The sequence below is a fragment of the Triticum aestivum genome, chromosome 5B (genome assembly GCF_018294505.1).
Source record: "Triticum aestivum cultivar Chinese Spring chromosome 5B, IWGSC CS RefSeq v2.1, whole genome shotgun sequence".
In the NCBI taxonomy this organism is placed as follows: domain Eukaryota; kingdom Viridiplantae; phylum Streptophyta; class Magnoliopsida; order Poales; family Poaceae; genus Triticum; species Triticum aestivum.
This window is the reverse complement of record NC_057807.1, coordinates 708,379,570-708,406,240: the sequence shown is the minus strand read 5'-3', so window position 1 is coordinate 708,406,240 and position 26,671 is coordinate 708,379,570. Positions and strand designations below refer to the sequence as shown.

Here is a 26,671-nt window from a genome sequence, read left to right as displayed (position 1 = left end):
GGGGGTCAATGGGCCTACATGGGCCATAAGAGAGAAGAGGAGGGCCGGCCAGGGCAGGCCGCGCCCCTAGTCCGAATAGGACAAGGAAGGGGGGGGCGGCGCCCCCCTTTCCTCTTTCCCCCTTCCCCCTTCCTTCTCCAACAAGGCAAGAGGGGGGAGTCCTACTCCCGGTGGGAGTAGGACTCCTCTAGGCGCACCCCTAGGGGGTCGGCCGCACCTTCCCCTCCCTCCTTTATATACGGGGGCAGGGTGGCACCTCTAGACACACAAGTTGATATTCATGATCGTTCCTTAGCCGTGTGCGGTGCCCCCTTCCACCATATTCCACCTCAGTCATATCGTTGCGGTGCTTAGGCGAAGCCCTGCGTCGGTAGAACATCATCATCGTCACCATGCTGTCGTGCTGACGGAACTCATCCCTGACACCCTGCTGGATCGGAGTCCGGGGATCGTCATCGAGCGAAAGTGTGCTGAACTCGGAGGTGCCGTACATTCGGTGCTTGGATCGGTGGGATCGTAGATGTACGACTACATCAACCGTGTTGTCATAACGCTTCCGCTTTCGGTCTACGAGGGTACATGGACACACTCTCCCCTCTTGTTGCTATGCATCACCATGATCTTGCGTGTGCGTAGGATTTTTTTTTTGAAATTACTACGTTCCCCAACAGTGGCATCAGAGCCTGGTTTTATGCGTAGATGTCATACGCACGAGTAGAACACAAGTGAGTTGTGGGCGATATAAGTCATACTGCTTACCAGCATGTCATACTTTGGTTCAGCGGTATTGTGAGATGAAGTGGCCCGGACCGAGATTACGCGTACGCTTACACGAGACTGGTTTCACCGCCACGAGCACTAGTTGCGTAAAGGTGACCGGCGGGTGTCTGTATCTCTCACTTTAGTTGAACCGAGTGTGGCTACGCCCGGTCCTTGCGAAGGTTAAAACAGCACCAACTTGAAAAACTATCGTTGTGGTTTTGATGCGTAGGTAAGAAAGGTTCTTGCTCAGCCCGTAGCAGCCACGTAAAATTTGCAACAACAAAGTAGAGGACGTCTAAGTTGTTTTTGCAGGGCATGTTGTGATGTGATATGGTCAAGACATGATGCTAAATTTTATTGTATGAGATGATCATGTTTTGTAACTGAGTTATCGGCAACTGGCAGGAGCCATATGGTTGTCGCTTTATTGTATGAAATGCAAACACCTTGTAATTGCTTTACTTTATCACTAAGCGGTAGCGATAGTCGTAGAAGCAATAGATGGCGTAACGACAACGATGCTACGATGGAGATCAAGGTATCACGCCGGTGACGATGGTGATCACGACGGTGCTTCGGAGATGGAGATCACAAGCACAAGATGATGATGGCCATATCATATCACTTATATTGATTGCATGTGATGTTTATCCTTTATGCATCTTATCTTGCTTTGATTGACGGTAGCATTTTAAGATGATCTCTCACTAAATTATCAAGAAGTGTTCTCCCTGAGTATGCACCGTTGCGAAAGTTCTTCGTGCTGAGACACCACGTGATGATCGGGTGTGATAGGCTCTATGTTCAAATACAACGGGTGCAAAACAGTTGCACATGCGGAATACTCAGGTTAAAGTTGACGAGCCTAGCATGTACAGATATGGCCTTGGAACACGGAGACCGAAAGGTCGAGCGTGAATCATATAGTAGATATGATCAACATATTGATGTTCACCGTTGAAATTACTCCATCTCACGTGATGATCGGACATGGAGCAGTTGATATGGATCACGTAATCACTTAGAGGATTAGAGGGATGTCTATCTAAGTGGGAGTTCTTAAGTAATATGATTAATTGAACTTAAATTTATCGTGAACTTAGTCCTGGTAGTATTTTGCAAATTATGTTGTAGATCAATAGCTTGCGTTATTGCTTTCTTATGTTTATTTTGATATGTTCCTAGAGAAAATTGTGTTGAAAGATGTTAGTAGCAATGATGCGGATTGGATCCATGATATGAGGTTTATCCTCATTGCTGCACAAAAGAATTATGTCCTTAATGTACCGCTAGGTGACAGACCCATTGCAGGAGCAGATGCAGATGTTATGAACGTTTGGCTAGCTCAATATGATGACTACTTGATAGTTTTACTGCACCATGCTTAACGCCTTAGAATCGGGACTTCAAAGACGTTTTGAACGTTATGGACCATATGAGATGTTCCAGGAGTTGAAGTTAATATTTCAAGCAAATACCCGAGTTGAGAGATATGAAGTCTCCAACAAGTTCTATAGCTAAAAGATGGAGGAGAATTGCTCAACTAGTGAGCAAGTGCTTAGATTGTCTAAGTACTACAATCACTTGAATCAAGTGGGAGTTAATCTTCCAGATAAGATAGTGATTGGCAGAGTTCTCTAGTCACCTTCACCAAGTTACTGGAACTTCATGATGAACTATAATGCAAGGGATGATGAAAAATGATTCCCGAGCTCTTCGTGATGCTGAAATCGACGAAGGTAGCAATCAAGAGAAGAGCATCAAGTGTTGATGATTGACAAGATCACTAGTTTCAAGAAAAGGGCAAAGGAAAAGAAAGGGAACTTCAAGTAGAATGGCAAGCAAGTTGTCACTCCCATAAAGAAGCCCAAAGCTGGACCAAAGCCTAAAACTAAGTGCTTCTACTGCAAAGGAAATGGTCATTGGAAGCGGAATGCCCTGAATATTTGGTGGATAAGAAGGATGGCAAAGTGAACAAGGGTATATTTGATATACATGTTATTGATGTGTACCTCACTTGTGTTTATAGTAGCCCCTGCGTATTTGCTACTTGTTCGGTTGCTATGATTAGTAACTCGAAACAGGAGTTACAGAATAAATAGAGACTAGTTGAGGGTCAAGTAATGATGTGTGTTGGAAGTGGTTCCAAGATTGATATGATCATCACCGTACACTCCCTATATTTTCGAGATTAGTGTTGAACCTAAATAAATGTTATTTGGTGTTTGCATTGAGCATAAATATGATTAGATCATGTTTATTGCGATACGGTTATTCATCTAAGATAGAGAATAAATTGTTATTCTGTTTACATGAATAAAACCTTCTATGGTCATACACCCAATGTTGATGGTTTATTGAATCTTGATCATGGTGATACACATATTCATAATGTTGAAGCCAAAAGATGCAGAGTTGATAATGATAGTGCAACTTACTTGTGGCACTGTCGTTTGGGTCATATCGGTGTAAATCGAATGAAGAAACTCCATCAAGATGGATTTTTGGAATCAATTGGTTATGAATCATTTGATGCTTGCAAACCGTGCCTTATGGGCAAGATGACTAAAAACGCCGTTCTCCGGTACTATGGAGAGAGCAACAGATTTGTTGGAAATCATACATACAGATGTATGTGGTCCGATGAATGTTGAGGCTCGTGGCGGATATCGTTATTTCCTCACCTTCACAGATGATTTAAGCAGATATGGGTATATCTACTTGATGAAACATATGTCTGAAACAGTTTGAAAGGTTCAAAGAATTTTAGAGTGAAGTGGAAGATCATCGTAACAAGAAAATAAAATTTCTACGATCTGATCGTGGAGAAGAATATTTGAGTTACGAGTTTGGCCTTCATATAAAACAGTGTGGAATAGTTTCACAGCTCACGCCACATGGAACACCACAGCGTAATGGTGTGTCCGAACATCATAACCGCACTTTCTTGGATATGGTGTGATCTATGATGTATCTTACCGATTTACCACTATCATTTTGGGGTTATGCATTAGAGACAGTTGCATTCACTTTAAATAGGGCACCATCAAAATCCGTTTGAGACGACGCCTTATGAACTGTTGTTTGGCAAGAAACCAAAGTTGTCGTTTCTTAAAGTTTGGGGCTGCGATGCTTATGTGAAAAAGTTTCAACCTGATAAGCTCGAACCTAAATCAGAGAAGTGCGTCTTCATAGAATACCCAAAGGAAACTGTTGGGTACACCTTCTATCACATATCCGAAGGCAAGATATTCGTTGCTAAGATGGATCCTTTCTAGTGAAGGAGTTTCTCTCGAAAGAAGTGAGTGGGAGAAAAGTAGAACTTGATAAGGTAATAGTACCTTCTCCTGAATTGGAAAATAGTTTATCACTGAAATCAGTTCAAGTGATACCTACACCAATTAGTGAGGAAGCTAATGATGATGATCATGAAACTTTAGATCAAGTTACTACAAAACCTCGTAGGTCTTCCAGAATAAGATCCGCACCAAAGTGGTACGGTAATCCTCTTCTAGAAGTCATGTTACTAGACCATGATGAACCTACAAACTATGAGGAAGCGATGATGAGCCCAGATTCCGTGAAATGGCTTGAGGCCATGAAATCTGAGATGGGGTCCATGTATGAGAACAAAGTATGGACTTTGGTTAACTTGCTCGATGATCAGCAAGCCATGTTAAATAAATGGATCTTCAAGAGGAAGACGGACACTGATAGTACTGTTACTATCTACAAAGCTCGACTTGTTGCAAAAGGTTTTCGACAAGTTCAAGGTGTTGAATATGATGAGATTTTCTCACTCGTAACGATGCTTAAGTCTGTCCGAATCATGTTAGCAATTGCCACATTTTATGAAATTTGGCAAATGGATATCAAAACTGTGTTCCTGAATGGATTTCTAGAAAAAGAGTTGTATATGATGCAACCAGAAGGTTTTGTCGATCCGAAAGGTGCTAACAAAATGTGCAAGCTCCAGCGATCAATGAATGGACTGGTGCAAGCATCTCGTAGTTGGAACATACACTTTGATGAGTTGATCAAAGCATATGGTTTTTTACAGACTTTTGGAAAGGCCTATATTTACAAGAAAGTGAGTGGGAGCACTACAGCCTTTCTGATAAGTATATGTGAATTACATATTGTTGATCGGAAATGATGTAGAATTTTTGGAAAGCATAAAGAAATGTTTGAAAGGAGTTTTTCAAAGAAAGACCTCAGTAAAGCTACTTACATATTGAGCATAAAGATCTATTGAGATAGATCAAGATGCTTGATAAGATTTTCAATTAGTACATACCTTGACAAGATTTTGAAGTAGTTCAAAATGGAACAGTCAAAGAAAGAGTTCTTGGCTATGATGCAAAGGTATGAAGTTGAGTAAGACTCAAAACCCGACCATGGTAGAAAATAGAAAGAGAACGAAAAGTCTTTCCCTATGCCTCAGTCATAGGTTCTATAAAGTATGCTATGCTGTGTACCTGTGATGCCCCCGATTCAATCATACACTAATCATACACGCAAACGTGTACGATCAAGATCAGGGACTCACGGGAAGATATCACAACACAACTCTAAAAATAAAATAAGTCATACAAGCATCATAATACAAGCCAGGGGCCTCCAGGGCTCGAATACAAGTGCTCGATCATAGACGAGTCAGCGAAAGCAACAATATCTGAGTACATACATAAGTTAAACAAGTTGCCATAAGATGGCTAGCACAAACTGGGATACAGATCGAAAGAGGCGCAAGCCTCCTGCCTGGGATCCTCCTAACTACTCCTGGTCGTCGTCAGCGGCCTGCACGTAGTAGCACCTCCAGTGTAGTAGGATCATCGTCGACGGTGGCGTCTGGCTCCTGGGCTCAGCATCTGGTCTAGTCGCAGCAACCGGGTAAAGGAAAGGGGGAAAAGAGGGAGAAAAGGCAATCCGTGAGTACTCATCCAAAGTACTCGCAAGCAAGGAGCTACACTACATATGCATGGGTATATGTGTAAAGGGCCATATCAGTGGACTGAACGGCAGAATGCCAGAATAAAAGGGGGATAGCTAATCCTGTCGAAGACTACGCTTCTGGCAGCCTCCGTCTTGTAGCATGTAAAAGAGAGTAGATTGAAGTCCTCCAAGTAGTATCTCCAAGTAGCATCTCCAAGTAGCATCTCCAGTAGCATCGCAGTAGCATAATCCTACCCAGCGATCCTCCCCTCATCGCCCTGTGGAAAAGTGATCACCGGGTTGTCTGTGGAACTTGGAAGGGTGTGTTTTATTAAGTATCCGGTTCTAGTTGTCATAAGGTCAAGGTACAACTCCAAGTCGTCCTGTTACCGAAGATCACGGCTATTCGAATAGATTAACTTCCCTGCAGGGGTGCACCAACTTACCCAACACGCTTGATCCCATTTGGCCGGACACACTTTCCTGGGTCATGCCCGGCCGCGGAAGATCAACACGTCGCAGCCCCACCTAGGCACAACAGAGAGGTCAGCACGCCGGTCTAAACCTAAGCGCACAGGGGTCTGGGCCCATCGCCCTTAGCACACCTGCACGTTGCGTACGCGGCCGGTGAGCAGACCTAGCAACCTCTATTACAAAGGAAGTTGCGTTAACGCAGTCCAACCCGGCGCGCGCCACTCAGTCGCTGACGTCAAGAAGGCTTCGGCTGATACCACGACGCCGGGATACCCATAACTACTCCCGCGTCGATGGTTAGTGCGTATAGGCTCATAGCCAACTCAGATCAAATACCTAGATCTCGTTAAGCGTGTTAAATATCCGCGAACGCCGACCAGGGCCAGGCCCACCTGTCTCCTAGGTGGTCTCAACCTGCCCTGCCGCTCCGCCACAAAGTAACAGTCGGGGGCCGTCGGGAACCCAGGCCCACCTCTACCGGGATGGAGCCACCTGCCCCTTCAACCCCCATCTCCGAACAGTATCACAGGTAATGTAACTATGTAAAGTATATCGTATATGCCCGTGATCACCTCCCGAAGTGATCACGGCCCAGTAGTATAGCATGGCAGACGGACAAGAGTGTAGGGCCACTGATGGAACACTAGCATCCTATACTAAGCAGTAGGATAGCAGGTAATGGTAACAACAGTAGTAGCAAGGACAGGCTATGCATCAGGATAGGAATAACGGAAAGCAATAACATGCTACACTACTCTAATGCAAGCAGTATAGAGAAAAGAGTAGGCGATATCTGGTGATCAAAGGGGGGGGGGTGCTTGCCTGGTTGCTCTGGCAAGGAGGGGGTCATCTTCGATGTAGTCGAACACACGGACATCGGCAGCGGTCTCGGAGTCTACCGGAAAGGAGTGGCGGAGGGGGAACACAATAAATAACAGAGCATCAAATGCAACACAAAGCAAGACGCGGCAATACGCGGTGCTAGGTATGTCCTAACGCGGTATTATGTGATACCGGCGAAAGAGGGAAACATCCGGGAAAGTATTCCCGGTGTTTCGGGTTTTCGGACAGATGAAACCGGAGGGGGAAAGTTGCGTGTTTGATATGTTAGGGGTGTGTGGTGGACGAACGGACTGCGTATCCGGGTTCGTCTCGTCGTTCTGGGCAACTTTCATGTAGAAAGTATTTTCATCTGAGCTACGATTTATTTTATATGATTTTCTAAAGTTTTAATCATTTTTAGAATTTATTTAACTAATTAATTCTAACATTATCCAGAATAGTGCACGCTGACGTCATCAAGGACGTCAGCATGACGTCAGCAGTCAACAGGGAGTTGACTGGGTCAATCTGACGTGTGGGTCCCCCATGTCATACTCTATTTACTCTAATTATGATTTAACTAATCTAATCACAGTTTAATTAACTCACAATAGTTAATTAGGTTAACTAAACAAGCTTAATTAAGTTAATTAATTCACTGATTAATTGATTATTTATTTATTAATTTTATTAATTCATTTTTATTTTATTTCCTTTTTCTTTTCTTCTCTTTTTTTAAACGTTCTGGGGCCGGGCCCCACATGTCTGTGGCCCATAGGGGCCTAGAGGGCGCAGGCGTCGGGGCACAGCCCGAACAGGGGCGCACCCGACCGGGCGTTGCGGGGCGGCAGGTGTGGGGGTGAGGCCACCGGGCGCGACCGAGGCGGCCGGCACGCGTGCGGGCGCCGGGAATCGGCAGCGAGGGGCGGCGTCCAGGCGAAGGCCGCGATGCAGTGGGGGGAGGCGCATGAGGAGGGAGGCGATGGTGGCGCGGCCACGGGTCACGAGCAGGGCGGTCGAGCGCCGTGGCCGCGGCCGTGGACCAGCGAGGCCGTGCGCGGGAGCGACGGGGAGAGGTGTGCGGTGAGCGCGCAACGGGTGGGGCCGGAGCGCGTCGACCGCGGGCGAGGATGGTGGTGGCCGGGGTGACATAGGGAGAGAGGGGGCGAAGGGGGACGGCGGCGCTCACTTGCGAGCAGGGAAGGGGGGGCGACGGGGCGCGTTGGCGTCGGCGAGGGAAGAGGCGATGGAGCGGCGACGACAAGGTGGCGGAGCACAGCAGCGACGAGGCGGCGCCGAGGATGGGCGCCGGCGTCGCAGGCTCAGGGCGGCGCGGGATCTGGCCCCTCCCCGATCCAGTCGAGTAGGGGGGCGCCTGGGAGGAGGCAGGGGGCGGTGGTGCGGCGGTCCGGCTAGGTGGCCCCGGGCGGCGGCGACGGGTAGCGCCGCGGGTCGAACGACGGCAGCGGGCTCGGGTGCCTCGACCCAGATGGGATCGGGAGAGAGAGAGGGAGAGTGGGGAACGAGGAGGAGTGGGGTACTGGGTGTCGGTTAGGGTTTGCGCAGGGGTGTATAGGGAGTGGGGTGGGCCGGCCTTGTTAGTGGGTTGGCCGGTTGTTGGCCTGGTGGCCAGCTGGGCCACGGCCCAGCAGGGGGCTTTGTTTCCTTTTTTATTCTTTTTCTGTTTTTATTATAGTTTTAATAGCTATTGGTTTAGTAAAATTATAAAAAGAGTACCTAAATGGAGGTTGCAAATTAGCCCACCGCCACAATATATTTTGGTATTTAAAATATTTAGTTCTCATTTTTATAAATTTCAAAAGGGCATTTACAATAGGTTTAGATGCTGTTTTATTTATTTTAGTGCATTTGAATACCTTACAGAAGAGTGGTTTCCTCTCCATACCTACCTATGCATTATTTGGCTCACCCTGGACATTTTAGTTTTAATATTTTGAAAACTTTTGTTGTTTGCTTTTCTTTTGAATTAGAATTCGAATCGATTTCGAACTAACGCGAGATTAGCAACCGTAATCGAGGTGTCGTGGCATTATTAGCAGATGTTACTGTAGCTTGATTATCCGGGCATCACAATTCTCCTCCACTACAAGAAATCTCGTCCCGATATTTAGGAGCGGTTATAAGGGGGGAAGGGATCTGGTTATGAAATTCTAACGATTCTTCTTGGTCATAGTTGCTCTTCTCGAAGAGGTTGATCCCTTCCGTTGATGTCTTCATTTCTCTGCTTCAAGTCACCATGATCAAGTCGTCGTCCTTACTTGGGGATCTTCATCGTACTTACGGAAAGGATAAGGGGTAGCTTCAAAAGGACAGACCTCTACAAGGTTGACTATCTGGTCGATAACATCGAGGAAGGTGGCAGAAGTTACTCTCGAATTGAATCTTAAGAAAATATCGAGAGCAAAGTAAGGAGGTACCATGATAATTTTCAAACGGATAGGCAAGCGTTCGATGCCTGATCAGAAGGTGAAAGGGGTTCCAAGCAATGAAATAATTATTGTTTCCGATGCCAGAATTGGTGATCTCATCGGAAGGTGGCTCATGAATTACATACGAGTCCACGCGAGAGGAATAACTTTGGGAACAGGGGGTGTACAGGAGAGTCAGGTTTCGATCCTGCGGAACTGTGGGTTATGGGCCCACCATGTGGGTTAAAAGTAGGAAGGGCGGAGACGTCTTGCGTGATCATGCAAGAAAGGCATGTCATAGGATAGCCTGTCAATTATGTTGGCAACAATGTCGATACCAAGGGCGAGGGACGAAGAGAACCATTTTCCTGCTCGTTGACCGAGGCGGACCAATAGGCAAAGTTCTCGTCCATCGGTGGTGACCGGAATGCTATCGACAATTTCAACAGGGTCTTACTGACACGGTTGTACACCAAGGTGTATACATAAGCAGAAGAATATTACTGCTTAGATCCTATGGATCACAAGGAAGGTTAAATAAATCAATGGAAAGGAAAATGTGATCATCAGATCAGACAGAACAATGGAAAGGAAATTGTGTTTGACACATATACCAGGGGTATACCCTTCCCAAGGTCAAGTAGAGCAAGATATCCACGACGGGATAGAAAGTAGAAACCATTTAGGTAGGGGAGACAAATTTCATGACAATACCCATACAGCGGTGTTTGGATAATTGGACAGGAAACGTTTAGCATTGGGCTTCAAATGTACTTGTTGAAAATCAGAGTACCACAAACATGCTTCGAGATAGCATCGACATGGTCTTCGAGCAAAGGTCAGACTTTGGGAACACAAAGGATCCATCAGGAATAACTTATAGAGTAAGTCTTACAATTTCCTCATGGAAGAATGGTTAACCTTGCCAGAAAGGAAACTATAATAATAGGTCCTCCGGCCGGGGGTGCTAGGCATGTCATCACCTTACCAGGTCATACATAGACCAATGTTATAACTCTTGGAAATATGCCCCAACCATCATATCTGACCGAGATTCAGATCCGATGGTGTCATGATACCTCAGACTCAGGATGTCCGAGAAGAAAAGGTGCAACACAAATCGTTGAAATGACATTGCAAGATTCTCGGGAAATGAACTATGGGAGCGGGTTCCTGAAACAATAGTTCATCATTAAACCAAGGAGAGGATGAGGAGGTGGCTGATGGGCTCAGCAATAATTCACCGAGAATTCCAAACGGATGGATTTCCACAATAATGTGAACAAGAAGATGACACTTGTTGATTGAAATGATATAATGTTGTATGCTCGAGGAAATCATACACCATCAATCATTAGTTGAAAGGTGTGTCTGAAAAAAAATGACCTTAGGCAGCAAGATCAATGTTAGAGTGATGATTCAATTACCAACGGTCTAAGAACGAACTGTCGATCGTTAACTTCAAAGCAATAGGTTTGCTAGAAGTAGAGAACTCAAGCAACAATGTTAGCATATCGGTATCCCGGTTAAAAACAATACGGGGACCAAGAAAAGGATGGTGATGTTAATAAGTATCACTTGTATCAAGAATTCTTAAGGATGGTGAATTTCTCACGACTTTCTTGACATAAAAGATGGCAATACTTCCAAGGTGAAGAAGAACAATGTTGGGTAGCAATGAACTCAAGGTATAACACAAAACACGAACAAGTTTGTGTCGGAGGGAAGGCAATAAAGTGGACGATGATAACACGACCCATCGAGGGCAAGGATGGTATTTCTCTTCATGAATCCGATTGATATCCTGGAAGAGCTCGGAATGCTGATGATGATCACGACATAGCAGTCGAGAGATTTCAAGACGTAATCGATCGGCGATGACATCAAGTCAAAGGAATGATGAAGCGAAATGTTATTGGAACCACGGGTATGGCACAAACACGGAATCAAGCTTGCTCTTCAAGGCGTAATGATATGACGAGGAATATCGACGTAAGCTTAGCCCATCATCAAAAATTGTGCTCCGGGAAGGACCAGGTAGCACGGTTAAAATTTAGCACGTTAATGATATAGCCAATCAGGCTAGGAATGACTTAGAAGGATTATTAAACTCATAAGCAACGAAAATTACTTAGAGTTATCGTATCGAAGGTCGGAGCGCGGAATCAATTCACTTATCGATGTTCTCGGTTGACGACAACCCAGAACTCGTGTAGTGACTCTGATAGGGAAAGGTATTACTCCAGCACAAATTCATAAGATGTAGTGTGATGGCATGATATCCTCGAGATACCAGGGGGATAATACTCCAAGGCATATCAAATGAAAGGTTGAAGTTGGGTGTATTAATATATAGAAGACAAGCGCTTTAACTTGTGTGAGAAATGGAATCAAAGGAAGAAATTATGGACGGAACCACAATCACAAATGATCGAACCACGGATACAAGATGAACTTCTAAAAAGGGGGTAATTATTTTTACGAGCAGCTTCCATGATAAGTTCTACATCGTGTCCATGGGCATGAACACAAAGTTCAAGGTCGACTCCCACTTCTTCAATGTATAACCTTCCATTCACTTCTCGCTTTGATAAAAGCATTAGTGTTGAAAGTTTTACCTGGTGAAATACCAGATGAGTATGACTCGTGAAAACTTCCGAGTTCACACATATTAAGGAAGGCATAGGTTCAACCGTCAGGATATCATGGAAACATATACCACAAGCTTCAGGAGTAAATAACACAAGCTCAAAAGCAGAGCATGGTTGGTCAATCACAGGATAGGATTAACCAATGGAGAAAGAACTTCCAAAGTGATTGAATATGAAGGACACTATCGGTTAAAATCCAACAAAGGATCTGCCGGTCCACAACGGAGCTGATGTGAGCATCGACACACAACCAGAGGAAGTAACAATGCAAAGGCATTGGATTATAGAAACAACTGACTAATTCAGAGCTCAAATGCAAAGGAATTATTATTTCCAAAACAAAGGATCAGAAGCAGACGCTCTGATCAAGGATGGATAAGTTGGATAGACCAGAGGCACAATTGACGACAAATAGTTTGGTCGAGAACCAGCTCATGTTCAAAATGATGTCTGAGCCGGAATGATAATTTAGAAGGGTTGATAGATGATTGTGTGCATTCGCACACATGTTGAATCAATAGGATCAAAATGACGGTGTCAAAAGATACTAGTGAATATTGCCAGATATATGGGAAGCATCCATAATGCAAGTAGACAAGTATTTGCAAAGCAATAAAGCTGCTAAGGATTTTCGGAGGATCGAATAGTATTTCGAAGATTTTTGTGAAACACCTGAACAACTAAGAAGGAGCGGATACTCGATAAGTGCAACGATTTAACCGTATGGGTATTCAGGTGACAAAGAACAGCAAGGCAATAAGCTTAAAGGATTATCGAAACAACGACGAGTGTTTCGGGGTATCTTGTAATAACAAGACCAACTGGGGATGAATGTAAGAATAACAACTATAAGTAGTTATCCATAAGGGTTGACGGTGGAAGTGGATTTGCAATCGCGATGAACACAAGTTCTCGGGTTAACAACAGAGAGTATCTTCAGGGTCTTCACGTGCAGCAGACGATCATCAGTAATAAGGGGCTCTCCGGGTGAAAATGATAACGAGATCCTAATGTTAGATTTAGCAAAATTAATTTAGCCCGAATAGAAGAGAGTTCAGAGTCCCAGAGTAAAGGTCGAGGAGTAAAACATCCTAGTACCACCCATTGGCGACGTGGGCCCGTAAGGCACACATCCATGTTAGTAAAAGTTTTGTAATGTCTAGACTCGACTTCGGCCAAGGAGTGCGGAAGGGGGATTCCTACAGGCAGTCGGCTCTGATACCAACTTGTGACGCCCCCGATTCAATCGTACACTAATCATACACGCAAACGTGTACGATCAAGATCAGGGACTCACGGGAAGATATCACAACACAACTCTAAAAATAAAATAAGTCATACAAGCATCATAATACAAGCCAGGGGCCTCGAGGGCTCGAATGCAAGTGCTCGATCATAGACGAGTCAGCGGAAGCAACAATATCTGAGTACAGACATAAGTTAAACAAGTTTCCATAAGATGGCTAGCACAAACTGGGATACAGATCGAAAGAGGCGCAAGCCTCCTGCCTGGGATCCTCCTAACTACTCCTGGTCGTCGTCAGCGGGCTGCATGTAGTAGAAGGCACCTCCGGTGTAGTAGTCGTCATCGATGGTGGCGTCTGGCTCCTGGGCTCCATCGTCTGGTCGCAGCAACCGGGTTAAGAAAGGGGGAAAAGGGGGAACAAGGCAACCGTGAGTACTCATCCAAAGTACTCGCAAGCAAGGAGCTACACTACATATGCATGGATATATGTGTAAAGGGCCATATCAGTGGACTGAACTGCAGAATGCCAGAATAAGAGGGGGATAGCTAATCCTGTCGACGACTACGCTTCTGGCAGCCTCCGTCTTGCAGCATGTAGAAGAGAGTAGACTAAAGTCCTCCAAGTAGCATCGCATAGCATAATCCTACCCGGCGATCCTCCCCTCGTCGCCCTGTGGAAAAGCGATCACCGGGTTGTATCTGGCACTTGGAAGGGTGTGTTTTATTAAGTATCCGGTTCTAGTTGTCATAAGGTCAAGGTACAACTCCAAGTCGTCCTGTTACCGAAGATCATGGCTATTCGAATAGATTAACTTCCCTGTAGGGGTGCACCACATAACCCAACACGCTCGATCCCATTTGGCCGGACACACTTTCCTGGGTCATGCCCGGCCTCGGAAGATCAACACGTCGCAGCCCCACCTAGGCACAACAGAGAGGTCAGCACGCCGGTCTAAACCTAAGCGCACAGGGGTCTGGGCCCATCGCCCTTAGCACACCTGCATGTTGCGTATGCGGCCGGTGAGCAGACCTAGCAACCTCCATTACAAAGGAAGTTGCGTTAATGCAGTCCAACCCGGCGCGCCCCGCTCAGTCGCTGACGTCAAGAAGTGCTTCGGCTGATACCACGATGCCGGGATACCCATAACTACTCCCGCGTAGATGGTTAGTGCGTATAGACCAAATGGCCAGACTCAGATCAAATACCAAGATCTCATTAAGCGTGTTAAGTATCCGCGAACGCCGAACAGGGCCAGGCCCACCTGTCTCCTAGGTGGTCTCAACCAGCCCTGTCGCTCCGCCACAAAGTAACAGTCGGGGGCCGTCGGGAACCCAGGCCCACCTCTACCGGGATGGAGCCACCTGTCCTTTCAGCCCCCTCATCAGAATCACTTGCGGGTACTCATCGAGCTGACCCGACTTTAGTCACCATCTATATAGTATGTATGTATGTATAGTACATACCCGTGATCACCTCCCGAGTGATCACGGCCCAATAGTATAGCGAGGCAGACTGACAAGACTGTAGGGCCAATGATGATAAACTAGCATCCTATACTAAGCATTTAGGATTGCGGGTAAGGTATCAATGAATGTAGCAACAATGACAGGCTATGCATCAGAATAGGATTAACGGAAAGCAGTAACATGCTACACTACTCTAATGCAAGCAGTATAGATGAGAATAGGCAATATCTGGTGATCAAGGGGGGGGGGGGGGGCTTGCCTGGTTGCTCTGGCAAGAAGGAAGGGTCGTTAACACCGTAGTCGAACTGGGGATCGCCGGCAGTCTCGAGGTCTACCGGAAAGAAGTAACGGAGGGGGAACATAATAAATAACAGAGCAATCAAAGCATCACAAAATATAACATGGCAATACGCGATGCTAGGGGTGACCTAACGTAGTAGTAGGTGCTACTGACGAAGGGGGGAAACATCCGGGAAAGTATTCCCGGTGTTTCGCGTTTTCGGACAGATGAACCGGAGGGGGAAAGTTGCGTGTTTGATATGTTAGGGGTGTGTGGTGGACGAACGGGCTGCGTATCCGGGTTCGTCTCGTCGTTCTGGGCAAATTTCATGTAGAAAGTATTTTCATTTGACCTACGGTTTATTTTATATGATTTTCTAAAGTTTTAATCATTTTTAGAATTTATTTAACTAATTAATTCTAACATTATCCAGAATAGTGCACGCTGACGTCATCATGACGTCAGCATGACGTCAGCAATCAACAGGGAGTTGACTGCGTCAATCTGACGTGTGGGTCCCCCATGTCATACTCTATTTACTCTAATTATGATTTAACTAATCTAATCATAGTTTAATTAACTCACAATAGTTAATTAGGTTAACTAAACAAGCTTAATTAAGTTAATTAATTCACTAATTAATTGATTATTTATTTATTAATTTTATTAATTCATTTTTATCTTATTTCCTTTTTCTTTTCTTCTCTTTTTTTAAACGTTCTGGGGCCGGGCCCCACATGTCTGTGGCCCATAGGGGCCTAGAGGGCGCGGGCGTCGGGGCACAGCCCGAACAGGGGCGCACCCGACCGGGCGTTGCGGGGCGGCGGTGTGGGGGTGAGGCCACCGGGCGTGACCGAGGCGGCCGGCACGCGTGCGGGCGCTAGGAATCGGCAGCGAGGGGCGGCGTCCAGGCGAAGGCCGCGACGCAGTGGGGGGAGGCGCATGAGGAGGAGGCGATGGTGGCGCGGCCACGGGTCACGAGCAGGGCGGTCGAGCGCCGTGGCCGCGGCCGTGGGCCAGCGAGGCCGTGCGCGGGAACGACGGGGAGAGGTGCGCGGTGAGCATGCAACGGGCGGGGCCGGAGCGCGTCGACCGCGGGTGGGGATGGTGGTTACCGGGGCGACACAGGGAGAGAGGGGGCGAAGGGGGACGGCGGCGCTCACTTGCGAGCAGGGAAGGGGGGCGACGGGGCGCGTTGGCGTCGGCGAGGGAGAGGCGATGGAGCGGCGACGACGAGGTGGCGGAGCACAGCAGCGACAAGGCGGCGCCGGGGATGGGCGCCGGCGTCGCAGGCTCAGGGCGGCGCGGGATCTGGCCCCTCCCCGATCCAGTCGAGTAGGGGGCGCCTGGGAGGAGGCAGGGGGCGGTGGTGCGGCGGTCCGGCGAGGTGGCCCCGGGCGGTGGCGACGGGTAGCGCCGCGAGTCGAACGACGGCGGCGGGCTCGGGTGCCTCGACCCAGATGGGATCGGGAGAGAGAGAGGGAGAGTGGGAACGAGGAGGAGTGGGGTACTGGGTGTCGGTTAGGGTTTGGGCAGGGGTGTATAGGAAGTGGGGTGGGCCGGCCTGGTTAGTGGGCTGGCCGGTTGTTGGCCTGGTGGCCAGCTGGGCCACGGCTCAGCAGGGGGCTTTGTTTCCTTTTTTTATTCTTTTTCTGTTTTTATTATAGTTTTAATAGCTATTGCTTTAGTAAAATTATAAAAAGAGTACCTAAATGGAGGTTGCAAATTAGCCCACCGCCACAATATATTTTGGTATTTAAAATATTTAGTTCTCATTTTTATAAATTTCAAAAGGGCATTTACAATAGGTTTAGCTGCTGTTTTATTTATTTTAGTAAATTTGAATACCTTACAGAAGTATGGTTTCCTCTCCATACCTACCTATGCATTATTTGGCTCACCCTGGACATTTTAGTTTTAATATTTTGAAAACTTTTGTTATTTGCTTTTCTTTTGAATTAGAATTCGAATTGATTTCGAACTAACGCGAGATTAGCAACCGTAATCGAGGTGTCGTGGCATTATTAGCAGATGTTACTGTAGCTTGATTATCCGGGCGTCACAGTACCAGACCTATTGTATACCTTGCTCTGAGTTTGGCAAAGGAATACAATTTTGATCTAAGAGTAGATCACTGGCCAACGGTCAAGAATATCCTTAGTGAGGACTAAGGAGATGTTTCTCGATTATGGAGGTGAGAAAAGAGTTCGTCGTAAAGAGTTACATCGATGCAAGCTTTTACACTAATCCAGATGACTCTAAGTCTCAATCTAGATACATATTGAAAGTGGGAGCAATTAGCTAGATTACCTCCGTACAGAGCATTATAGACATAGAATATTTGCAAAATACATACGGCTCTGAATGTGACAGACCCGTTGACTAAACTTCTCTCACGAGCAAAACATGATCATACCTTAGTACTCTTTGGATGTTAATCACATAGAGATGTGAACTAGATTATTGACTCTAGTAAACCCTTCGGGTGTTGGTCACATGACGATGTGAACTATAGGTATTAATCACATACAGATGTGAATATTGGTGTTAAATCACATGGCGATGTGAACTAGATTATTGACTCTAGTGCAAGTGGGAGACTAAAGGAAATATGCCCTAGAGACAAAAATAAAGTTATTATTTATTTCCTTATATCATGATAAATGTTTATTATTCATACTAGAATTGTATTAACCGGAAACATAATACATGTGTGCATACATAGACAAATAGATTGTCACTAGTATGCCTCTACTTGACTAGCTCATTAATCAAAGATGGTTATGCTTCCTAGCCATGGACAAAGAGTTGTCATTTGATTAACGGGATCACATCATTAGGAGAATGATGTGATTGACTTGACCCATTCCGTTAGCTTAGCACACGATCGTTTAGTATGTTGTTGTTGCTTTCCTCATGACTTATACATGTTCCTATGACTATGAGATTATGCAACTCCCGTTTACCGGAGGAACACTTTGTGTGCTACCAAACGTCACAATGTAGCTGGGTGATTATAAAGGAGCTCTACAAGTGTATCCAAAGGTAGATGTTGAGTTGGCGTATTTCTAGATTAGGTTTTGTCACTCCGATTGTCGGAGAGGTATATCTGGGCCCTCTCGGTAATGCACATCACTATAAGCCTTGCAAGCAATGTAACCAATGAGTTGGTTATGGAATGATGCATTATGTAACGAGTAAAGAGACTTGCCGGTAACGATATTGAACTAGGTATTGGATACCGACGATCGAATCTCGGGCAAGTAACATACCGATGACAAAGGGAACAACGTATGTTGTTATGCGGTTTGACCGATAAAGATCTTCATAGAATATGTAGGAGCCAATATGAGCATCCAGGTTCCGCTATTGGTTATTGATCGGAAACAGTTCTAGGTCATGTCTACATAGTTCTCGAACCCGTAGGGTCCGCACGCTTAACGTTACGATGACAGTTTTATTATGAGTTTATAAGTTTTGATGTACCGAAGGTTGTTCGGAGTCCCGGATGTGATCACGGACATGACGAGGATTCTCGAAATGGTCGAGACATAAAGATTGATATATTGGAAGCCTATATTTGGATATCGGAATCGTTCCGGGTGAAATCGGGAGTTTACCGGAGTACCGGGGGGTTACCGGAACCCCCCCGGGGGTCAATGGGCCTACATGGGCCATAAGAGAGAAGAGGAGGGCCGGCCAGGGCAGGCCGCGCCCCTAGTCCGAATAGGACAAGGAAGGGGGGGGGGGGGCGGCGCCCCCCTTTCCTCTTTCCCCCTTCCCCCTTCCTTCTCCAACAAGGCAAGAGGGGGGAGTCCTACTCCCGGTGGGAGTAGGACTCCTCCAGGCGCACCCCTAGGGGGCCGGCCGCACCTCCCCCTCCCTCCTTTATATACGGGGGCAGGGGGGCACCTCTAGACACATAAGTTGACCTTGGTGATTGTTCCTTAGACGTGTGCGGTGCCCCCCTCCACCATATTCCACCTCGGTCATATCGTTGCGGTGCTTAGGCGAAGGCCTGCGTCGGTAGAACATCATCATCGTCACCACGCCGTCGTGCTGACGGAACTCATCCCCGACACCCTGCTGGATCGGAGTCCAGGAATCGTCATCGAGCTGAACGTGTGCTGAACTCGGAGGTGTTATACGTTCGGTGCTTGGATCGGTCGGATCGTGAAGACGTATGACTACATCAACCGCGTTGTCATAATGCTTCCGCTTTCGGTCTACGAGGGTACGTGGACACACTCTCCCCTCTCGTTGCTATGCATCACCATGATCTTGCGTGTGCGTAGGAATTTTTTTGAAATTACTACGTTCCCCAACATTATGGTCACAGTTGAAGCGCGGGAACAGAAGACACACTATATTTTGGAATAGAGGGAGTATATTGTGACATTTTTGTTTTATGATTTGCTTTTTCTTATGTACTTGAGACGAGTCAACGTGCAGAACATGGGAGGGAACCTCCTCCTCTCCCCTGACCGAGACCGGCAAGGCCCCAAGAACGGGGCTCACAGCATCCTCAAACACCAAAGCAGGCAACGCGAGCTCAAACACCTCGTCAGACTCCACTCGATCACTCTAAAGTCTCGCAGGTGCAGAAGCTGGCTCGAAAGACCCAAATCTGAGAGAAGTCGTAGGCACCGAGAAGGGTGGAACCGTCCCATCCCCGGTCGTCTGAGAAACGGACCACGGTCCCTTGGACAACTCTCGTCCAGTATTCTCGACCGGTGTCTCCTTCGCTCCTGCGCTGTCATCACCCTCGTGCATGTCAACATCAGTCCCGTTAGCCGCCTCGGCGAACAGGCTCTCATCCTCAAACTAAATCACTAGGTTATAAATCTGGCCTCGATATGTCCACTTGATCACATCAGGCACGAACTCAATGTCCAAAATACTAACCAGTAGACGAGCTACCCCGTGAGCTCTGGTAAAAGCCATATCCACTCGCTTTGTTTTCCCCATCATGATGCCCAAGCTAGCCACGACTCTAGCATCCTGCATCGCCTTCGAGGGAGCCCGGAAAAACGCAAGCAAGCCTGAGTAAGAGGCTTACCCTGAGGGTCAACCTGCTACCACTCATGGAACTCGAGGATACACTCTGTACCGGGCACTTTGCACAACCCAAAACTCATAATTCTCTGTAAATCCTCCTTCGAAGGGAACTCAACCCTAAACAACCTTGCCACAAGACTGACGAGCTCCCACTGGAAGTCCCCTGGAGCTAACTCTCGAAGCCTCTGCACAATCTGGGTCTCGGAGACCTCTCCTCTGGTCACTTTGACAATCCCAATGGTTAAGGGTCCAATAATAAAATACTCCCTCCGTTTTAAAATATAGTGCGCTCGTGCTTCCCGAGTTTCCACTTTGACCATATATTTAACCAACGAGAACGATTTCAGCGGGCGCAAAAATTATATAATTGAAAAGTCCTTTTGAATACAAATTCACTGGTAAAAATTTTGCTCCCGCCGCAGTCGGTCTCGTTGGTTAGATTTATGGTCACAGTCAAAGCGCGGGAACCGAGGACGCACTATATTTTTGTACGGAGGGAGTAGACTGTGACATTTCGTAATTTGTTGCTATATCATTTAATAAAATTACTGTGTACCTCGCTCGATACAGAGGTTTTTCTAAAATACTCTGAAAGAGTATCCCTTGTAGTAAATCATGCCTGCATAATATTGGAATGACGACGGCGTTTGAGATCAAGAAAGCTTCTTCGTGTTGTTGAAGAAATCATACGAGGAACCAACCAAGATCTCTAGTGCGGCAACCAACACCACCACAGCTTGGCTCACTTGCATCAGAGAAGCTAGCTACAACTTGGCTCCCAGAATAATTCATGGAGGTTTGGGCAGGCGGCGCGATCGCAGGGATATGGTGGCGGATTCTGCTGGTGGGCGCGGGCGAATGCAGCCAGGCAGGCTCGACCCCAGCCTAGCTAGAACTCAACTCGTTAATGCGATTTGGCTTGTACGATGGCTGCTAGCCCGCTGCTGACTCGATTCAATTCGTCCCTGTCCAGCGGTACTACTACTGAGTCTGATTGTGCCCAGCCCAGCCCAGGCAGCCTGCAGCAAGAGGGAGAGGGAGATAGCAGCAGGAGGGAAGGATAAAACCGGATGGGAGCTGATTTGGTCGCTTCCTGGCCTGCCCATGCCCCCTGTCTCCCTCAGTTTCCATTTTTCCCATTCTTTCTCTCCTCCCACCCATCACCTTCTTGTTCTTCGCATCTATCCACCTCCCCCCATCCATACATTCATGGCCCGGATACATGGACATGTCACATATGTATGTATTATTCATATATATGTGTGTGTGTGTGTGTGTGTGCCCTTCCTACCTACATCTGTCCTGTCTGCCTGTTATATATCACTCCTTAATTCCTCTGATGGTTGCATCTTCTTCTTAATGTTTACTTACCATGCTTGCTTGATGCTGATCCAATTTCATCTCCATCACAAAGAGAAGGACCCTCTTGGAGCATCTCTAGCCGACCCCGCAACCCGCCGACGCGCAAAACGTGTTTGCAATTCGCGGAAAAACGGTTTTGCAGGCCGGCGCGAATGGCCGCAGAGGCAGATCCCATAAAGCCGGCCCATATCCTCTTTTACGAGTCGTCTTTGCGAGGTCTGCCTTTGCGGCCGTTCCCCTGACCCGCAAAACGTAAATTTGGACCTCATTTGCAACTCGATTTGCATTTCTTTGCTTTTTCAACCACATTGGATACATAGGACATCAACCGCTCCCGCTATATGAAGGGCACCGACGGCAGGGCGGCGGGGCGAGGGGGAGAGGGGAGGTGGTTGGTGGGGAATCGCGCGGGCTTAAATGTCCTCCCCACCAACCGCTCCCGCTATATGCAGGGCACCGACGGACCGGAGTGGGGGAACCCGCGTATTTGCGGGGTAAAGTTTTTGCCGCGCCCCTCAAAAATTTTTGTGGGCCGGTCGCGTTTGCGGGTTTGTTCGGGCGGGATTTCCCGCGCCGACCCGCATTTTGCCGGTTATTTTGCGGGTCGGGACCTTTTGCGAGGTCTGCTAGAGTTGCTCTTAACTGGTGAATGTTCGTTGGGGGAGGGCTGGCATTTGCAAACGTTTAGATGACAGTTTTAGTTGTATGGGGGTTGGCGGTTTCTTCAGAACTGCAAGATAGTTTCCTCACAGAAAGACATTTTGCTTCTGAAACCGTCACTATTTGATCTCGTGCCGTAACTAAAACTGTTAGGAAAGTGTGTCCGCCGCATGTCATCCCCTTCCCAGCTGACATTCGCCAGATAACATTACGACAAAAGAGCGCACACACACACATAGAAAGTGGTAGAAGATGCCTTCCTTGGTTGAATGGAATCTGTTGTTCTTGGTTGATTCTTGTCCCACCGGCCAGGATGGAGCGGTGCATCTTGCTGCCACAGTATGTCACTCCTACATGTACATAGAGGAGTAGAGTAGCTAGTAGCAAGTGGAAGAGATGCAACGGCAGTTGGCAGGCGTCCGATATCCAGTCACCACCCTCCCTACCTTGTCCGTCGTGCCACTGCCATACCAACTATCCTATGTGGAGTAGCCAATACAAAATTCTGCAACAGATGATACGACAAAACAGAAACAGATGCACCACCCCACGACAAACCCTTCATGACCTCATGAGCTCGGCTCATGCCTCATGGCTCATGCCAGTGAGTGGCAAAGGCTGCAAGTAAGTATTAGGAAATTATCATCTAGGAAATCTTGCCATCCGTCCATGCTTCTTCGTACGTAGTACGTGCTACAACTAGATCAACCAATTAAGTAAGCTGTAATAATAATAACATTCGATCGACGGATGATTTTTCTCTTTTCTCAGTCTCAGCAGCTAAGCTGAATCAATGGCTGGCTAATGGTGGGAGGAGCAGAGCAGAGCAGAGAGCTCCGACCTCTGTCTGGTACGTTCAATCCATCATGTCCTGGCGGGCTGGGGCTGGAGGGCGAGCTGGCCCTGCTGCTGCTGGACGATCCAGGAGGAGAACACCTCGAGGGTCTTCATGTCGGCGCGGTAGTGCTTCTGCGTGAAGTCGAGCAGCGACCGCCACGTGAAGTCCGGGTAGGCGCGCGGGTTGGCGGCGTCCACCAGCGTCCCCGGCGGCGCCACCACCTTGTCCATCTCCGGGCACAGGAAGAAGGCCAGCGACTTCCTCGGGACCTTGCTGTTCACGACAGCGCGGTGGAGACAACTCTTGTACCGCCCGTTTGAGAGCGCCATGAAGGTGTCGCCGATGTTGACGACGAAGGCGTCGGCCCGCGGCCGGATGGAACGCCACCGGCCCTCCGTGTGCACCTGCAGCCCGCCGACGTTGTCCTGGTGGAGGATGGTCAGCGACGTCGGGTCGCAATGCGGGCCCGTCCCCAGCGTCTCCATCGGCCGCTGGCACGGCGGGTAGTAGTTGAGGCGCATGATGGAGTCGTTGCCCTCGAAGAAGCGCCGGTAGTGTGCGCGGCCGACGCCCAGGCTCTCCCCGAGCACCTCCATGATCTCCAGCGACAGCCGGCTCATCTCCGAGCAGTACCGGGCGTACACCTCCCTGTAAAAGTCCAATGGTTTCTTGGTCGTTAGCGTTTTCAGTTCGGCCGTATGGGAGGAAGATGCTCTGCTTTGTTCGGTCTGCTTGGTAAGGTCGCTTACCCGAGGCGGCGGTGGTCCTCGCCGAGGGTGGCGACGATGTAGTCGACGACGAGGGCGGGGTCGGAGGGGCAGGAGCGGAAGGACAGCGTCTCCTTCCAGGGCAGCTTGGAGGCGAACCGGCCGGTGAAGCTGCTGGCGTAGCCGCAGGACTCGCCGGGGCGGCGCAGCGCGCGCTGCTTCTCCGGGAGGGGCATGGTGAAGAAGGCGTCCACGCAGCGGTGCGCGTCCGCCAGCAGCTCGGCGTCGATGCCGTGGTTGACGACCTGGAAGAAGCCGTGCCGCTCGCAGGCCTCGCCCACGAGGCGCGTCACCTCGGCGGCCGCGGCGGCGTCGCCGGAGAGCATGCCGCCGATGTCGATGAGCGGGACGTGCAGCTCCTCGGCGGCGTCCGGGGTCGGGCTCTCGCCCTCGGGCCAGATGAACTGCGACGGGATGTCCGCCCGGCCGCTCAGCACCGCCGCGTCGAACACCGGCTGCACCATGATCGACGACTCGACCAAGAAGCAGGGTATGCTAGGCTAGACAACAAACGATCGATCAAGAAGCCGAGTATGCTCGGCGATCGATCGATCTGGAGCTGGGAGAGAGTGCAGTGCCGACTCGAGCTCACTTGAGTGAGGAGGAGGAGGAGGAGGAGGAGGAGGAGAGGATGGTGGTGACAAGTTGGGTGTCTGGCTCCCTCTCGCACCCTCGCTGCCCTTTTATACACGGCCGCGGCCTCGGCCTCCTCTGTTTCCCTCTCTGTTTCTCTCTCTGCTTTGTGTTGGTGTTGGTGAGAGGGAGGGGAGCTTGGCGCCACACGCAAACAGCAGCCGCAATTTTGCTCTCTGCTGTGCCACATTCATCTCCACCCACCAACATCAACACAGCAAAAGTAATTGGGGTGGTGCTATTTTCGCACAGTGAAACATGTGGGGGGCTCTGTGCAACTTTTTTGCAACCATGTTTCTACATTGTTTTCACTATTTTTGCGCAGCGACGTACGTGGGGCTTACAAAATGTTTTCAGTTCCTATGTCCATTTTACCTGCCTGCATGCATAGACCGAGGACTATGTCCTCTATTTTCTGCACATGCAAATTAAACATAAATGTCTCTGGGCATTTTAATAGCTCTTGGGAAAGTAATAACTACTTTTTTCCTATAAAAATTAATATGAATACACTTTATTAGATACTCCTCCGTCCGAAAATACTTGTCACCAAAATGAATAAAAAGAGATGTATCTAGAAGTAAAATGCATCTAGATACATCCCCTTTTATCCATTTTGATGACAAGTATTTTCAGACGAAGGGAGTATTATTTAATCGGCCGTTCAACTTTTTGTCATTGGGGCGTATTCAATGCTGACCCCGGACACAATTTTTGTTCTCAGATTGGTCCGGACCAGTTTGCAGACACTGATGTTGTAGCCAACCATCAAACCATATCCCCTAAACGTCCATCTATGGCTTTGCATGTCACGGTTGAGTAGAGACAAGCATGTCCGGATGTCCGACGTGTTGACTTTTGGTTAGCTAGACAGATGTCCGGACTCCTCCAAAGCCTTCCCCCTCCTCCTTTCAAGTTTGCTTCTAGTTTGCCGGAATTTGGACGTACGGAGAAGTCCATGGATGTTTAAGAGACATCATTGAATGTTTATGGGCGATTTGAGGGTCCGTGTTAAAGATGCCCTGACATCGCAACTTTATTGGGATGATTTTATTTTATTTTGCTGGGGAACTTTATTGGGATGTTGGAGGTGTTGCTCTTCCTAGACCACGAAAAGTCTTTCTGGGCCTAGTGTACAGCATTGTCAATTAGCATGCATTTAGCGTAACAAAACAACATTCCCACATTTCTAGGAGAAGCATAACCCTCTGCCTGTGTTGTCAAACACTAGTCGTGGAACGCTAAGATTCTAAATAACGTCTGCACAAAAGGTAATATGTTTATTTTTCTTTGATGACCATGAACCAACAGTTGACTAATCGGTGCTCGTACATATATGGCTAAACAAGTGGAGATCAATCCAGATAGCTCGGAGATGTCATCCCTGGTCGGCTGGACAGCACACCTTTTGAATCTTTTATTATCCTGCCTCTACTTTGTTTTTTGTATGACTTCTTGCTCATCACCTTTTCTATTTAGTAGTTAATAAAAATATGCAGGTTCTGTGCAGTAAAACATATGCAGGTTCTGTACAGCCTTTTTTCTTCAGTATGTTCCTACATTGTTTTCACTATTTTCAGGCAGCGACCCGGATCTTAACAAGCATCTTCAGCGTTTCTACAATTTTTCATGGCTAGCTGCATGCATCAGTCTATGCAGACCGAGGGATATCCACCTATTTTAGAACAAGAAAAATCTGTCTTCTACTGTTGCACTAGAATGGACAGGTTAGCAAACCTTTCAGTTTGTTTCTAGATATATACAATCCTAACATAATTGTGGTATGGTACCCGAGATTAACTTGATTATCTCAAAATTTGCTCAGCTCTAGTGAAAAAATGATAAGAGTAACACTACATCTACGGACAGAATATTATGCACCTTACGCATGAACTGCCGTGCGAAATTTTGAATATAAATTAACCGACCCTACAATATGTTGTGGTTGAGCAGCGGCAGCGAACCAACATAGGAATCTTTGAAGAAGAGTCTCTCGCGTCGCCCCCCTCGCGGGCGACACGGGGGGCCAGCCTTCGCCGCCGCCAGCGACCCTCCCCACGCCCTGTCCTCCTCTTCGCCGCCACAGGTAGTCGGCGCCGGGCAAAGCCCGTGCGTGCGACGCGGTGGCGGAGGGCCTCTCCCCTCTCCCCCGGATCCATGGGTGGCGCGGGCACGCAGATCCGCATAGGTGCGGCCCCCACTTCGGCCCACGGCGGCGCGGCGTCCCGGCGGCGACGGCTGTGGTGGTGCCGGTGGGAATCAGCCGGATGCAAAGGGGGGGGGGGGC

At 47.9% G+C, this 26,671-nt stretch overlaps 1 protein-coding gene across 1 annotated transcript; it reads right to left on the bottom strand.

Moving 5' to 3' along the window:
• Positions 1-22,259: 22,259 nt before the first annotated feature.
• Positions 22,260-24,442, bottom strand: LOC543326 (gibberellin 20 oxidase 1-A-like). The gene is made up of 2 exons (NM_001405786.1): positions 23,734-24,442; positions 22,260-23,632 (listed from the first exon to the last, which is right to left on the bottom strand). Exons 1-2 carry the CDS (start codon positions 24,213-24,215, stop codon positions 23,011-23,013), a joined length of 1,104 nt encoding a protein of 367 aa, NP_001392715.1. The 5' UTR covers positions 24,216-24,442; the 3' UTR covers positions 22,260-23,010.
• Positions 24,443-26,671: the final 2,229 nt, after the last annotated feature.